A 16,717-nucleotide genomic window follows, 5' to 3' on the forward strand; every position below is an offset into this window, starting at 1 on the left:
CTGCCGAAATATCGTAGAATATACTATTGATGAAGATGTGGACACGTACATATATTGTTCTTTTCCAAGACTGAAAACAAGACAAAGGTTACATCCCTACTAAGGCTAACCCTTTTAAGAGATAAAAGAAGAAGACGCGACTAATGTCTTCGGAGACAAAAGGTTACACATCTCTAATGTCTGCGGAGAGTGATGAAAGGAGTGGAGCTGAGATGAGCTGCGATGGGTGATGAAAGTTCATCATCAACTTGGTGCTTCTGTGTCACTTTTGAGATGGGCGTAGTAAATTGCATCTTGTTTTCTATGGGCGTTAGTGGAAGTGGACTCGCTTGTGTAAGACTTCGAAGTTGAGATGAGCTCTTCCCCGGTCTCAGAGTAGCCAGGTAAGCGTGTCCGTTACAGAAAGGCAGACTCGTGGCTTCAACTGTTGATTCTTTCTCCTTTGCCACTTGAGCTCCACATGGTCCCTTCAAAATATTACACGGCGTTTAGAACCAGCATATAACAAACAGATAAATGAAAAGCGTTTTGAACTTGTTGGGTTTATTACCCCGAGCTTGAGAAACGTGAAAGCTTGGTTATCAGACCCAAGGTAGATCTCAATAAGCTTCCTCAAGTCAGCCAGTGTTGCGTCCTTCGTAACTCTTAGTGTTGTTATGAGCTGCTTCCGAGGGTTATCAGCAGTAGTTGCTTCCCACTTAACGTAGATATCTATCTGTCCGTTGTTACCTTCATCAACTGAGATATTGTTTTCCTTTGCCTCTTCTACTGCTAGAGCTTCGGCCTTATTCGTCGTCACAGGAAGCAACTGATCATTCTCTTGTCCAGTGTGTTGTGACATCTCTCTCTGATTGCCACAAAGGGTGAATATGTTTTGAATTCTCATCTTTCTAGACATTGCTGATTCTTTGTCATCTGTAATGTTGAAGCTATTCTCTTCACCATCCATACCTCCAAAGTTCAAACTAGGCACAGGTGTTGTTGTTATCGAGCAGATGCTTTTATCCTCGATTATCACTTTCTCCTCATCTTCTTCGACCTCTTCTTCTTCAAAGACAGTGCTCAGGCATACACGGTCAGGGTACATTTGATTGCAAGACATACTTTCAGAAGGCTTTGGTTGCAAGACATCAGACAAATTGCTACTGATAGTGTTGCTTGGTTGGTATGAAACAGCAGACTGACCCCAGACTTGCTTGACTGGTTCTGGATCACCCATGTCAAGATCCATTGACTTCACCATATCATCATCGGAGTAAAGACCCCTGAGTCTCTTGGCAAACCCACTAGTTTCATCCATTGACTTCACAGCATCTCCTCCATCCCTTGAGCGCCTGAACTCAAGCTCAATTTCCTCCAACCTTCTTCTCATCATCTCCAGTTCCTCTTGCTGCTGCACTATCCTTTCTTCCATCCTCCTTCTCTCCATCTCAACAAACTCCTCCGCCATTCTTCTGCATTCCTCAAGTTTCTTCTCAAGTTCTGCTTTCAGAAGCTGCGTTCTCTCGTTTACTTTCTCCTTGATCGCCTCTTCATTGGGAGCACATGCTTCCTTCTGTATTAAAAGAGATCGCAAAGCAGCAACTTCCTCTTCCTTCTTCTTCAGCTGCTTCTGTGCATCGTTCCTTTCTTTCTCTTGCTGTTTCTTCTCAGACTGGAGTTTGGAGATAAACTCATCCATCGCTGCTATTCTTGTTCCCAAAATCACAGCAGAAGAAGAAGACTCATCGCCACCATTCTTATCCTTGTTGGGAGTATGTGACCCACGAACTATGCACTTTGCTTTTGCCCCATACTCCAGAGTGCAGAGAGTCTTGTGCATTTCCTTTGGATCCGGGCTCGCACATAGAATCATTAGAATCTTTGACTTGTCATCTTCAAAAGAGTCCTGCATCAAGAAAACAGAAACAAGACTAAATATCTTTAAACACATTCCAGAGTATGCATACAGCAATAGAACAAGAAATTCAAAATTCACCTGAAGCAGCATAGTGAGCTTGCTGTCTCTAAAGGGCACGTGGGAGTCTCCATTTGCTATAGATTCCACAACTCGCTTCAGTGCAATATTCCCCTGGTTGATCTTAGCAGTCTATATATTAAATAAAGAGTACAGAGTCAGTCACTTTCAAAACTTATATCAGAATCAGAATATATTGAGAGAGAGGGTAGAGAGTAAGCAAACATTACTTGCATCTTTGCTTCAAATCCAGTCTGCCCAGCTTGGTCTATATTCTCAGAACCAGCCATGTCAACAAGCATCAACCTTCCCCCAACAGTAGGCACATCAAGTATGATCTACACACATATAAACAATCACTTATATATAAGTTGTTAACAAACAGAAACGTAATCTATGTTTCAATCATTAAAACAAACCATGCAGTGACTCCGGGAACTTCTCTCATTGCAAAGCGTGCTTTTAACAATTCTCCGTTTCTCCACTTTGACAATCTCTTTAGAGATCTTTCCCGCTTCTGTCCCTGAAATAAAGGTTGCGTTTTTGGCCTTCTTCCCCATTACTTCAAGCCTGACCTGTCAAAAACAACAAAGCCCAAGACTTTAACACAAAGATCTTAAGGTACATGTTCAGTTTCACACAAAGAAAGGTAACCTTAGTGCTTCCTCCTTTGGGCCAACCAATCCCTAAGTTGTTGCTACTATTAGTGGAAAGAAGATCATAAATCTCCTCGTTATAAACCTCAAGAACAGAGACTTGAACAAAGGTAACAACACCATCTTGATCCGAATCTCCGAGGATATCCCTCAAAGAACGGTACACAATCCCAGGCTCCTTCCCACACCCAAACATGGTATGGCTCTTCCCAGCACCGGTGGGTCCATACATCATGATTGTGCATTTATTACCAACCCTCACGCCTTTAATCCTCTCCTCTATAAACTTCTTGTAAAACGACTCGATTCCTTCTTCCTCCGAGAAAGACACTCCGTCGAGGGTGAAGTCTCTGTACCCGACCTCGGCTCTGACCCGGACCGTTTGGTTGTCCGGGTTGACCTGCAAGATCGAAGCTGGTTTCTCCTTCCGCTCTGGGTAGTCTCGGATCCGGCCGACGACTTCGACTGGATGCTCCGGTGGTGGGAGATGATGGTCTTTCGAGGAGTCTGGGTTTGGGGTTTTCGGGTGGAAATTGAGTCGTTGCTTTGTTTGTGGAGTTCTGATTAAGGTGAATTGCGTTTGATTCGATCTCGCGGAGGACGGCGTCGGAGCCATGTTAGAAAAAAAATTCAAGATTGAGAGAGAGAGAGAGAAAGTGAAATGGGGATTTAGGGTTTGAGATTCTCGAGGTTTGAAGTTTGAACTAAAGAAACATAACCGTTGTGACTTTAACGGCTAGTTTTTGGTCACGTGCCAGCGAAAGTATTTTATTCATATTCGGCTCTTTGAAAGAAAGAAGTGAGATAATGGGCTTATAGTTGGTTAGATTACTGGGCTTTAATATTAATAGAGGCCCAATGTATGTTTGACAAGGCATTAGGGTTTCACGAGGTTCTCTCTTATAAACTTTGTTCTTTTAGATTTTTTGTTTTTTTTTTTTTGGCAGCGGAGGACGGCGACGGCAGGAGCTTTCACCGAAGAGCGAAAATGGTGAGGAGACTCTCTTCTCTTCTTCCCTGTTGAGTTTCTCATAGTTTAGGAGGATACTTGGTGTTTTGTAGAGCTCTTGTTTGATCCCTGAGACACTTAGAGAAAGAGTTGAAACCATTGTTAATAGATCTGTTGTTTGATTTTTTTTTCTTTTCCTTGGTCGGTTTGTTTCTGATTCTGCCTCTACATTCGTGAATTAGAGTTTATTCCGTAGTTTAGAAAATGGTTAAATCACCAAAAAATTGTAAGAGGAGACTATCAGTCTTGACGAATTGAGTAGTCTAATCGTATATTAGCAACCATTTCTTTATGATATTTTGTTATTGATTGCTATTTAAAGTATGTTCTGATGATTATTGTGACTAGCAAGACATAATTAACAAGCATACACTTTGGTTTTTAATATTTGAATAGGGATCAGTCTTGAATTTTTGAATAGTGATCTTATGATTCCTATCAATATGTTGAAAACCGTTTTCTTTACGGAACTTAACTCAAAGTTGCTGTTGTTGTATGGTGAATTGGTAGGTGAACATTCCCAAGACAAAGAAGACTTACTGCAAGAACAAGGAATGCAAGAAGCATACATTGCACAAGGTCACCCAGTACAAGAAGGGTAAAGACAGTCTTGCTGCCCAAGGTAAACGTCGTTATGACCGCAAACAATCCGGTTACGGTGGTCAGACCAAGCCCGTCTTCCACAAGAAGGTAACCAAAACACTTATCGTTGATAATCAGATTTGAGTCGACTTCTAATAAGTGTCTTCCATCTGAGAACCAGTTTTGAGATTCTCATTTAAGACTTTGTGAAATGTCTCAGATTTCGTACATGCTCATCATTTTGTACTTTTTTGGAACAGGCCAAGACAACCAAGAAGATTGTCTTGAGGCTCCAGTGCCAAACATGCAAGCATTTCTCTCAACACTCGATTAAGGTAATGGGACATTTCTTTTTATTTTTTGTTTACACTCTTTTGAGTATTGAGATGTGTTTCTTACATTTGTGTGGGTTTTTGCAGAGGTGCAAGCACTTTGAGATTGGTGGAGACAAGAAGGGAAAAGGAACATCTCTCTTTTAAGTTATTTCCTCTTATCTACTTTCTTTTTCTTGTTACTGTCTTGCTTCGATACTTGAATACATTTTGAATCTTCCAGAAATGCCTATGGTGTTCAATTTAGATGACATTGTCGTATGAAATATCTTTTAGTTTCGTGAACCTTTCTTTCTACACGCGTTTGATGTTTAAATTTTCACGACATCATATTACAAACCAAACCCATCTAATTAGAGATTTACTCTTGTACCGATTTTGCAAGTTAGACTCATTTTTGCCGCAAAAATTTAGAATGATATGCACCCTGTTGATTTGCCAGAAGAAACGTCAACTGAACTTCTTGTATATTCGTACTTCGTAGACTTGCCTGGGTAGTCTACGGATTTGAAGTTTCTTAAAAACATAATTTCACTAAAACTGATGAACATTAATGATTGGCGTTAATAAAAACCAAATCTCATTAGCATCCGGCAAGTTTTCAGCTAACTGCAACCAACCTATCACAAGCACGAGATACCGGGTATCTGGTGGGACTTTGGTATCATTGATATTCACTCCTGGAATAGCATTTTCAACAGAAGAGAATATTAGTAAAAGATTTAACTTACTTATATATCCAAAAGATTTTCCTTGAACAACTTAGTTGGAGACGAAGGTAGTACTTCACAATGTTTACGGGGATGGCAAACAAAAGCAGAGAAGGGAGAGCAAGAGAATGATGTTAGCTCGAATACGAATTTCAACAAAATAACGAGCTTGCGAGACATTCTTTCGTTGGTTCTGAACCACTCGCCAGATGGAGCGAGCACTTGTGGAAGCTTATAGAAGTTTTGTGTTGAATGCTTATTTAGTTTCAACAGTTAATAGTGTGGCTTGCTCAAAGGGTCCAATACTAACTCAGTATCAGGCTCGATATGGCTTCTGGAATATGTTCGCACTAATAAATCCTATTTTCTGATCATTGTGATTCCTAATTTGGCGTTTATTAGCTTGCGTGATTGTTCTATCTAAGCCGCCTTTCTTGGGCCACTGCCACGATTAAGCTCATAGCCTCTTATTGTCTTTTGAAGTTGTTCATTGGTTTATCTGAACATATAAACATTAAAACTGATCTGTATTCATCGAGTTACCTGAAACACTCAAGTCTGTATTCTATTCTATGATGACATTTTTGATGATATTAAGATCGAAAGTGATGAAGGAAATCTAAAACATTTTCTTATAGTTTCTTCCAACATAATCCAAAACTTTTCGACTCACAAGACGGGTCAGACACCCCCCGTCATCGAGTCATATACGTATCCTCCATCTATTCAAATACGCTTATTGACAACAATGTATCACGTACATTCGATTATCTTGATGCACAAAATAGTATCAACCTATTACTTCTTTTTTTTTCTGTATCACGCGGGTTGATGGTATCATCTATTACTTCTTGTTTACTGATGAATCAAATCTCTTTTACTTATATTTTTGAAATTCATTCACGCCGAACAATTTTGAGTGGCGCTAAGAAATTTTATTTAATAAAAAGTCGCGCGAAAAGATGTCGTGGTCTGGAAAATTATTAATTTTAATTGGTTGATAGGACTATTAGTACATCACACGGATAGGTCAAACGGGCGATAGGAGTGTTTTAATTGGTTGATAAATGGAATCACGCGGATTGATGATATCATGAAATCGTAGCCGTCGATAGTGCTTTAATCCAACGGACAAAAAAATATATTTTCCTCCGGAATAAATTTCTTTCTTATAAAAGCAACACATCTTCGGCGGTAACTCTTCACACACCAACCTTCGCATCATCAATTCCCATTTTCTAGATTGTTCGTATTTAATTTCGAAATGGCTCGTACCAAGCAGACCGCAAGGAAATCCACCGGAGGCAAAGCCCCAAGAAAGCAGCCAGGAAATCCGCTCCGGCCACCGGCGGAGTGAAGAAGCCACACAGATTCCGTCCAGGAACGGTGGCATTGAGGGAGATCAGGAAGTACCAGAAGAGCACCGAGCTTCTGATCCGTAAGCTTCCTTTCCAGCGTCTGGTTCGTGAGATCGCTCAGGATTTCAAGACGGATCTAAGGTTCCAGAGCAGCGCCGTCGCGGCTCTACAGGAAGCAGCCGAGGCTTACCTCGTTGGGTTGTTTGAAGACACTAATCTTTGCGCGATTCATGCGAAGAGAGTCACTATCATGCCTAAGGATATCCAGCTCGCTAGGAGAATCCGTGGTGAAAGAGCTTGAAAGAGTCTCGGCTTTAACTTTCATGTGTTAGTTAACGCGTTTGTTTCTACGTTGTTTATGCCTAGCCTTTGTTAAAAGAGAGTCCTGAAGGTGTTCGACGAAATATCCCAACGAGTGTATCTCTTGTTTAATAAAAGCTTATTTGACTATTTCTATGCTTGTTAGATGACACAGCCATTTCTCCTCTATGTAATCTTACAAACATTGGTTCAGATATACAATTTGTAAACAAACTAGATATTAAATTACTTAGGCTTAGTCAAAGTCATCATTTAACATGTCTAACAAGACACGCAATGCATTCGGCTTGGAGAACCGAGTCTTTGTTCCTTGTTCTTGTTGTTGGTGATGAGAAGTTGGCACTGAAACTGCTGATGAATTGTCTTCTACTAGCTGTGGAATTTGATCTTCTTCTATCCAGTCCTGAAACAGCTGTAGAGGACGCAAACCACCGTGACTGCCTAGCCGCTGCAGCAATTAATTGTGTATTAGACATCCCTAGAATCATAACACTGCAGTTATAGCGTCTCTCCCAGGGGATTCTAATTCCCTTTTGTTTTCTCATAAACAAGGTAACTTCTAACCATTCTGATTCCCTTTTGGTATTTATAAGCTTGCAGGTTGTTCTAATTGGAGCTGTTGAATAGCAAAAAATTTCTCTTAGGCCCATGGGGAAACCTGGAAACACTACTTGTAGTCTGAACGTATTGAGTTCAGGTGGTGTTGTATTCTATGTGACGTAAGAATAGCAACAAACTAGTAGTGTGTGTGAGTAGACAAATTGCTCCGTTCTCTTAATTGACCCAGACGGTTTACGTTGAGTTCGATTTTAAGGTATTACAAAATCGGTTAAGAGGTTTTCTTCTTGATTAGGTTTGGAATTGGATCACCAGTAAACCGGCATCGGCTTGGACTCTAGTAATAACGCGGGAAAAAGAAAAGAAAACAAAAGGCTATAATTGGTTGAACTAAACCGGATCGCCGACATTTAGTAAGATTTTCCTTTTTTTTTTTTGGAACAACAGAATCGAAATAAGATTTTTCGTATTTTATTACCGTTTACGTAGAATCCAATCCATCACTAATTTGTTGACTTATATATATACTGAGAGAGAGATCAGAGTCCATCGATCACTTTGCTTTGTCCACACGCTAAACAAAACAAAACAAAAAAATCACTCTCACGAACGAGAGAAGAATGGTGAAAGGTGGTACAAAGAGGAAGGCAACGATGGAGAGGATCACGAAACGCGAATCTGCGGCAACGACTTTCACGAAACGAAGCTACGGTCTCCATAGCAAAGTCTCGCAGCTCTGTCTTCTCACCGACGCACAGATCGCCGTGTTGGCAACACCTCCTTCTTCCCACTCCAACGTCAGCTTCTTCTCCTTCGGCCACTCTTCGGTTGACTCCATCGTTACCGCTTTTCTCACGGGAGAGAGACCTGCTGTCCGAGAAGAAATAGATGATCACGAGGCCTTTGGGATTTGTCTCGCTAGAAAAGAGTTAGGGTTGCCTCAGTGGTGGGAGGACGATGCTCTTCTCAAATCTAAGAGCCCCCAAGAACTGTCCCATGCCATCAACTCCATGTCTAGTTTGTTGACCAAAATCAATGAGTTGCGTGCTGAAGACGCAGAGGCAGAGCCTCCTCTGAAGAAACAGAAGAAGAAGAACGAGGAGACAATGAAGAAAACAGAACCCACTGTGGAACAAACCCTACTTCTCCCGTCCGATTCCAGTGACAAAACCCTAGATTACAACAACAACAACAATGACTCGTTGGAGGAGATTGATTTTGATCAACTAATTGATCTGGATTTAGATTTAGATTTTGATTTCGAGTCTATGAATTCTTCTGACAACAACGACGAGACGATGAAGATGACAGAGCCCTTGGATCAACCGCTCCTTCTCCCATACGATATTTGTGCCAGTCCAGACAACAACAACACCTATTCAACTGGAGAGATGAGCTTAGATTACGGGATTGATAAGCAGCTTCAGGAGACTACTATTGCAATGAGCTCGGTGGCTTGTGATGATGGTGTCTCTGCTTTGAATGAAGATGACATCAACTTCTCTGATTATCTCACTCAGTTTCTGCAGTCTTGAAGATAACAACAGTATATGGTTTATTAGTTAACTTATCTGTAACTTGTTTGTCTTGGTTACTTTTTAACGTGTTTCACACTGATGTATGTAACAAATGAAGGGTCTTGTTTGATCTCTCATCAATTTTCCATATCGGTATGGAATTGATTAGACTCAAACCGCTCACCTTCAGTTTTCGGATTAATGGTAGACTTTGTGTTCTGTGTTATATTTTTTGCAGTGCATACGTCATTCCAGTCCACAATTATTTTCTAACAGCTTAGTAGTATCTTTAGAGTCAAACTCGGAACATCTAATCAAACAAACACAAATTTTAAATCTAAACGCCAACCAAACGAAAGAAAAAAGTCAGAACTCATAAGTAAAGAAAGCTCCTACTACAATAACAAAATTTGTAGCTTTTCTTTATAAAAGTCAAAGTCCATAGTGATCTCCTGTTTTTTTGACAGAGCAACAACAGCAAGTGATGATGATAGTGATCCGTTTTCCAGTTTGTGATTGTGTCTGGTCCATGATAGACTAAATTGTGAAGTTGGCGTGGCTTGGCAGCATTTATGTATTTGTCTCATTTTGATTGGTTAAGAAAAACAAAACAAATAAAAATCATCATATAACTAAAATAATATTTTTGAGAGCTTTGGATAAAAAAAGAGAAAAAATACCAATTTATTTAGTGATCTGCAGGAGAAAATGGAAAGAGAGCAAAAACATGCTGAGGGCCAATGAAATTAATCTTTTTTTTTGTTTTCTTTCTTTTGTTACCTATAAATATATTCATTTAATTTGTTTCTTTCACTTTTAAATCAAATACTATATTTCATCTCAAAAATAAATTTAATATATTTTCCAGGTTTTCCTTTATTAGTAATTTATTTTAAAAGAGTTTTATTTATTTTATAAATACGTTTATAAAAATTTATGCATATGTAGATTACTTTTTTATAAATACATTAATAGAAACTTATGCATATGTATAATAAATAATTATACATGTTATTTTTATATAAACTAAGAATATATGCTCATACAGTACTAAAGAATTATATAATAATTAGTTAAGAAAACATATTTTATTGTTTATTTTTATTACGGATAATAACTAACATAAATAAAATAATATTCAATTTATGGTTGAGGAAAATGACATGAAAAACCAAAATTAGATACAATTTTTTTATGACTAACATTAAAGAAACTATTGAAAATACATGGTCAAACAAAAATATTTATATCAATTTTATTTTAAAATTTTCAACATTCAGTCAAATATGATGATTTATTAAATTAGTTTGATCAAAACATTTTGATGGATTCTCAACAACTCTTTTTATTGGAATTTTGTTTGGAAATCATCAAAACAATTCCTTACAAATACTTTATGTTAAGAATTCGTCAGGATTTGTTTTTTAAAATTAACCAAAATAAATTATTATTTTTTGTAATTTTAAAAATAAATTTGTAATTTTTGTTAAGAATTACCAAAATATAATTCAACTTTTATAATTTCTTTACTAAAAATATTAAAAGTTTTAAATGTAAAAATAACACAATATAATAATTTAAATCCTTAACAAAAAAATAAATGTGAATTTAAAAAAGAGTTGTAACAACGACAATGAGATTACATAATTTTTTAAAGATTTCAAATTTATCTGGTGAAGATTTTGATCATACAATGACATACAGAGATGAGCAAACAAAAATGATCCATATTATTTATATATTTTCAATTTCATTGTATGTTATAAAATATTTACTTTTTATATAATGTTTAAATTTTCTTTGTATTTTTAAAGTAAATTGTTTAATTATAAGAAATTGTATTTTTATATTGGATCAACTTACAAATTTAATTTTTAACAATTGATCAATTAGGCTAATTTCGATAAATTAGTTTACCTAGTTTGATCCGTATTTTCTGATTGATTTGTATTTTTGTTTGATCTCCGTACCATTGGTGTATTTACCATTGAGATAAAACCGAGGGATGAAAAATTCAACATAAGCACAACCACTGCCGGCTCTACAGGTATGCCAATTATGCCTTTTTGTACAGAATCCTACTCTTTTTCAGTTTTTCTTTATATTTTAAAAGTCTTAAAGTTCCGTTTTCTTTTTCTTAAAAAGGTCCACAGTTTACAAATTAATAAACATAGACTCATATATGGTATAAAAAATTGATAATGCACAAGATCCAACTATATTTTAAGTTGGGCCTGAGTAGAACTAGACGTTTAGAAGTATCAAATAATAATATTGGAAAACTAAGTAGGAGGAAAGAGTAGAACAGAAAACTGTATATTAACAAACTGCAAATCGAAAAAAATATTTCTTTTATATATGTAGAGACAGAAACATATATTAATATTTATCTGATAAATACATACTACGTTACATGTTACATATGGTAATCACCAAAAAGAGATTCTCACTTGCACGTAAAATGGAGATAGAGAAACACGAAGAGTAAGACAAGAGGAAACACCAAGATAAGTGGAGGAGATGGTGGAGCCACTGGTCCCATCATTAGCGGAACGAACAACAATATTATCGCAACGACCACAATCGCCATAATCGAACCCATTCCGATTCCATATTCATTCGCCATTTTTGTCTTCTTGTCTTCTGATTCGGTATGTTGTGAACTTTTTGTGTCAGTGAGTTGTCTGTTGGACGGACTATTTATAAAGATATTCAGACATCGACTAACACTTGTGTCGTTCGACCAAAAACGAGACACAATGTTTCGCGTATCGTTGCACACGTTAGAAATAACCACCACAAGCCTCAAAATGCTGCGTTTTTGTCTTTGTTGTTTGTTGCCGCCACGCGTTTATTTAAAAACGCAGCCGGCTGAAAGAAAAAAACCCAGCGCTGGAGAGGGTTCATCTTCTGTTAAAAAAAAATCCTTGAGGTCTGTTACTCTACTTTCGACCTCTTGTAAAATTCCAAATCCCATTCTCTAGAAATTCCAATTTAGCTGAAATTCTCAGAGCGGATGAAGACCTCGAGGAAATTGATGAGGAGGAGAGAAGGGATGAGATGGAGATTGGAGGATGAATGCATGTATGATGTATCAACTCAATGACATTGGATCAAAAACTTATACTGGGGGATGGTTTGTATTAGATGGCGAGGCAGTTATGCTCGCTCATGATGGCTTATGTTTGTATTAATTACGACATTGCTAATTGTGAGGTACTCAACGCTTTAACTTTGTTTATGAAACACATGCTCTGCCTGAATAGTTTATAAGAATATATGCTTGATCTAACTTGAACAATGCTGCTGTGGAACATTGATATTAAACTCTCACGTTGGCTACAACAGCATACACAATTCTTAAGTTACAACATAGATGATGCTTAAACTTTTTTTTCTTGATTTAGATTGGTTTTCATCTTAAACATGCAAAAATACTTTATTACTAAAACTGTAGTTTATGGCTTACATATTGTATGCAATACTATAGACCAGAGAATGAATGTAATTCCATATCCATCTGGCTTTGTATTGGGTGACTGTAAATTTAGTGCATTCTTATCTTTTACATCAATGACCTGAATTTTTTTTTTTCTTCTTTTCTCAGGTAAAATTTGTGCACCATCGTTCATATGGTATCTCTCCAAATACTTGGAGAGGCAGGCGATATGTTGTAGCTGCATCTGCTGGGAATACGCTAGAGTATGGATTTTGTTCATGAAAGACATACATGCGCTCCACATAGAGGACGGATTTTCGAGAGGTTCAAGGACTGCTCTTACTCCTTCATACAATAACACATCCCGTGGTCAGGCACTTTGGCTTGTTCATTGTTACAAGAAGCTCAACAATGGTGGTACATACCATGCAGTCTTCTTATAGCGTCACCCACCAGTTTCCAAAGCATAGTCAAGGTTTTTGACGTACGAGACTGGAGGTTTACGGCCTCCTTGCAGTCTCGTACGTCAGGTACGGTTTTCCTCCTTGGAGTCTTGGAGGTTTACGGCCTCCCTTCCGATGGCCTTGAGTGCTTCGGAGTGTTCAGTTCCTCGTCGGCAGGCCTTACGGTTAGCGATTGACCTAGCGCGTGCTAGGGTTGCAAGCCTTGGCGTGTGGAGTCTTGCAGTGTTTGCAGTCCGGTATGGTCGTCTATGGCCGTCCCGGGGCAGTATTGTCGACCTCCCTCTCATCCGTCTTCCCTGCCTGGTGTCCCGGTTCCCAGATCTTCTTTGAAGCTGCCGGCTTGCTTCTTTGAATTGTGCTCCTGTATTTATGTGTTTGGATTCACCTTCTATCGCAGGTTAATCACTTGATGTTAGTGAAGAAATTGGTCTCTGGTTCTCAGAGTCAACTTCAGGCGAGCTAGCTGTGGTCTCGTGTAGTCTACGGTCCTCAGTTTCCCTCGACGACTCCTGTTTGCTGACATTCACATCCCAGTGTCGACATTGGTCCTTTGTCAATCTAGACAGTGCTTTGTTATTTTGTTCTTCGAGGTCTCAAGAGCGTTTGGTGACCGGATCAAGCAGCCCCTTGAGTTCGTCTTCTTGCATCTCCAGCGTGTTGGTCAGGTCGTCTACCCTCACTCTTGGTGTTTCTATATTTTCGTTATGTATTTATCGGATACCGAGCTTGAATGTCCCGGGCAAGTTCCTAGTTAATTCGTTGGAGCTGAGTTACTTCAACCCCTGAGGTGCGGAGTGTGGTTTGGTGGGGATGTACCTGTTCTGACTTGAGTTTTGGGGGTGGAAATGGATTGGTTAGGGATGACGGTAAACCCTGATCGTGTAATCCTCTTTCATTTCCCGGACTCAGGCCAGTCAGGTGGTTGATAGAAGCTCAGGTGAGACTCTAATCTGTGTGTCGGCGCTGTTTAGAGAAGGAACTAGAGATACAGTGGTCAGCTTGATTTCGGTTAAGTCGGCATCGTTGGCCGCGTTTCTCTGGCAAGGACATGTGACCGGGCACAGTACATTGAGCCGAGAATCTTTCCCTTCCATTGTGTTTTTGGTTTACTTTTCCTTGGTCTTATAGATAAGCCTAATCTATTTTGGAGTTTTATTGTTTCTCTTTCGGTTAGCCAGAAGCCTGTTTCGGTATTCCCTTGCGGGTTGGTTTTTATTATAAATATAATTGTCGGAAAAAAAAAAGAATCAATCCAATTTGATGGCATCAGAGCATTTGTAGCCATAGTTTAGTTTTCATTCTAAAATAAAGTTTGTATTCAAAAAAAAAAAAAAAAAAAAGAGACCGGAGGTGCAGAATCCTATGGCAGCTTTAGATTATTCTAACCCTTTACAATTTAGGAACCGAGGACAACTTGTCATAGCAGAAACAAAAGCAATTTTGAAAACTGGTTAAAAACTTAATAATAACTAGATTTTGACCCGCACGCCCGTACGGGTGTATCTTTTAAAAAAATAAGATGCTATTTGATTTTTATGTCACTATTTAGGGTTAGGCAAAAAATTCGAATTCGAATAATTGAACCGATCCCAATCCGAATAAATAGTACTAAATCCGAACCGGAATTGATTAAATATCCGAATATTCAAAATTTTGGTATTTGAAGAACTGAAACCTAATTCGATCCGAACCGAAGTATTTTGGGTATCCAAAATAGATTTATATACTTATATATATTAATTATTTTTAGATTTAATGAATATAAAAACATCCATAATATATATGATACTTTTAAGTTCATTTAAATGCTTGAAAATATATACAAATAATCAAACGTAAATATCTTAAATAGTTAAAATATACTCAAAACTCCAAAAATACTTACATAATTATTAATTCTCTATCCAAATATTTAAACCAAACCTATTTAAATTGATTATCCAAATTTGAACCAAATCTTCAAAGATCTAAACTGAACACGAAATCCCAAAAAGACCCAAAAACGAACCCGAACGCCCACCCCTAATCACTATTTTATATCTTATATGTGTCATCATAGGTTACAAAATATGTGTTATCATACAATTAATCATATTTTATATATATCATCAAATCATTTTTCTTATAATTAATAATATTTTATACGTACAATCGTATAAATAATCACATATATCATATTTTAAAATTTAATGTGAAATATAAAAACCATAATTTAAGTTGGTGTTTGAAATTGGACTGTGTATAGTATTTTTCTTATATATATTGGAAACATTTTTATTATAGTTATTAGAAAATATGTTAGTAAAAATCAAATTTTGAATATATTTATATTTTTGAATGAATTTTTGATATAAATAAATTTTAAATTATTATTTTAATTTGAATATATATTTCAAGTAACATAGACCCATTACTTTTTAATATAATGTAATGGACTTCCAATTTTTTTGGTACCATAAGCCCATTATTTTTTTTCCTAACATATTGCTATTCATGTTTCCAAACAGTACTGTTTCCAAACAGTACTATTTCTTAACTACTATCTATATTGCCAAACAATCTCAATGTGTACTTCAACTTTAATAATATAGATAGAGTTAAAATAGCCAGTTCGACTTCATCAAAGGCATGAGATCATTACATGTCACCGGAAAAATCACTACTGATTGTCTTCATTGGAGATTACCTCTAAATTGATTTGGGGAAGATTAAATCAAATCAGAGAATAGGTTTTCGAGTGAGGAATATGAAATCGATTTCAGATTTTTCTGAAAAAATGATTTTTTAAAAGGTGTTGTATTGGGTATAACAGATGTTACTCGAGTTTAACAGAGTACTGTTTAAGTTTAATAAATGGTCGAGTTAACAAAAATAAGAATGAAAATGACTAATATTTAAAAATTGAAAAATGTTTTGGTTCAAACACGAGTTGGAGTTTTTTTTGTTTTAATTTGAAAGTTCAAAGATTTAATGGATGTTTTCTCATTTATTATATTTTTTTTTATTATTTAGTAAATAATAATATGCTCTAAATTTACTGATTTTACAGGGACAAAATCTATAGTACTTAAGTGAATTTTATGTTTTTACAGATTTAAGAAGTTTTTTTTATTAAGAATAAGTAATATATAATCTTAAATCTTTTTTTCCTAAAAAAAAATCACTATTAGGGCCGGGCAAAAAAACTCGAATCCGAATAACTTAACCGAATCCAATCCAAATGGTAGTACCGAACCCAAACCAGAATTGGTTAAATATAATTTAGATATTATACTTTGTTGCATTCTTATCTTTTACATCTATGACCTGAATTTTTTTCTTCTTTTCTCAGGTAAAATTTGTGCACCATCGTTCATATATGGTATCTCTCCAAAATACTTAGAGAGATTACTGGGTGTAGATGGCAACTCAGACAGATATGTTGTAGCTGCTTCTCCTGGGAATACGCTAGAGTCTGGATTTTGTTCATGAAAGACATATCTGCTCTTACTCCTTCATACAATAACACATCCCGTGGTCAGGCATTTTGGCTTGTTCATTGTTACAAGAAGCTCAACAATGGTGGTACATACCATGCAGTTTTCTTATAGTGTCACCCACCAGTTTCCAAAGCATAGTCAAGGTTTTTGACGTACGAGACTGGAGGTGCAGAATCCTATGGCAGCTTTAGATTATTCTAGCCCTTTACAATTTAGGAACCAAGGACAACTTGTCATAGCAGAAACAAAAGCAATATCTTTATGGGATGTCAATTCCCTTCACCCTGAAGCACAGCCCATCAGTTCCACTTCAGGGCCAAAAAAATATCATTTCC

General features: G+C 37.1%; 4 protein-coding genes and 1 pseudogene across 4 annotated transcripts; 3 read left to right on the forward strand and 2 right to left on the reverse strand.

The window, feature by feature from the left end:
• Positions 1-9: 9 nt before the first annotated feature.
• On the reverse strand, positions 10-3,229 carry LOC103870633 (kinesin-like protein KIN-10A). The gene is made up of 6 exons (XM_009148782.3): positions 2,612-3,229; positions 2,377-2,532; positions 2,188-2,295; positions 1,979-2,089; positions 551-1,888; positions 10-467 (listed from the first exon to the last, which is right to left on the reverse strand). Exons 1-6 carry the CDS (start codon positions 3,227-3,229, stop codon positions 174-176), a joined length of 2,625 nt encoding a protein of 874 aa, XP_009147030.1. The 3' UTR covers positions 10-173.
• Positions 3,230-3,413: 184 nt separating this feature from the next.
• LOC103870624 (60S ribosomal protein L36a) lies at positions 3,414-4,858 on the forward strand. Its single transcript, XM_009148769.3, has 4 exons — positions 3,414-3,604; positions 4,133-4,312; positions 4,465-4,539; positions 4,624-4,858. Exons 1-4 carry the CDS (start codon positions 3,476-3,478, stop codon positions 4,681-4,683), a joined length of 444 nt encoding a protein of 147 aa, XP_009147017.2. The 5' UTR covers positions 3,414-3,475; the 3' UTR covers positions 4,684-4,858.
• A 1,637-nt stretch (positions 4,859-6,495) lies between these two features.
• On the forward strand, positions 6,496-7,054 carry LOC103870615 (annotated as a pseudogene).
• A 253-nt stretch (positions 7,055-7,307) lies between these two features.
• LOC103870790 (agamous-like MADS-box protein AGL97) lies at positions 7,308-11,571 on the forward strand. Its single transcript, XM_033290750.1, has one exon. The coding sequence runs from the start codon at positions 8,104-8,106 to the stop codon at positions 9,016-9,018; it is 915 nt and encodes a 304-aa protein (XP_033146641.1). The 5' UTR covers positions 7,308-8,103; the 3' UTR covers positions 9,019-11,571.
• On the reverse strand, positions 9,356-14,706 carry LOC103870604. The gene has a single exon (XM_033290765.1). It carries the CDS (start codon positions 11,624-11,626, stop codon positions 11,447-11,449), a length of 180 nt encoding a protein of 59 aa, XP_033146656.1. The 5' UTR covers positions 11,627-14,706; the 3' UTR covers positions 9,356-11,446.
• Positions 14,707-16,717: the final 2,011 nt, after the last annotated feature.

The sequence above is a fragment of the Brassica rapa genome, chromosome A04, assembly GCF_000309985.2.
Source record: "Brassica rapa cultivar Chiifu-401-42 chromosome A04, CAAS_Brap_v3.01, whole genome shotgun sequence".
NCBI classification, from domain to species: domain Eukaryota; kingdom Viridiplantae; phylum Streptophyta; class Magnoliopsida; order Brassicales; family Brassicaceae; genus Brassica; species Brassica rapa.

Coding starts and splice junctions, on each gene's coding strand:
- LOC103870633 (XM_009148782.3), bottom strand. CDS start 3,229: ATGGCTCCGACGCCGTCCTCCGCGAGATCGAATCAAACGCAATTCACC. Junction 2,533..2,611: donor CCAAAGGAGGAAGCACTAAG/GTTACCTTTCTT, acceptor TGTTTTTGACAG/GTCAGGCTTGAAGTAATGGG. Junction 468..550: donor TCACGTTTCTCAAGCTCGGG/GTAATAAACCCA, acceptor AATATTTTGAAG/GGACCATGTGGAGCTCAAGT.
- LOC103870624 (XM_009148769.3), top strand. CDS start 3,476: ATGTTTGACAAGGCATTAGGGTTTCACGAGGTTCTCTCTTATAAACTT. Junction 4,313..4,464: donor AGCCCGTCTTCCACAAGAAG/GTAACCAAAACA, acceptor TTTTTGGAACAG/GCCAAGACAACCAAGAAGAT. Junction 4,540..4,623: donor TCTCTCAACACTCGATTAAG/GTAATGGGACAT, acceptor GGGTTTTTGCAG/AGGTGCAAGCACTTTGAGAT.
- LOC103870790 (XM_033290750.1), top strand. CDS start 8,104: ATGGTGAAAGGTGGTACAAAGAGGAAGGCAACGATGGAGAGGATCACG.
- LOC103870604 (XM_033290765.1), bottom strand. CDS start 11,626: ATGGCGAATGAATATGGAATCGGAATGGGTTCGATTATGGCGATTGTG.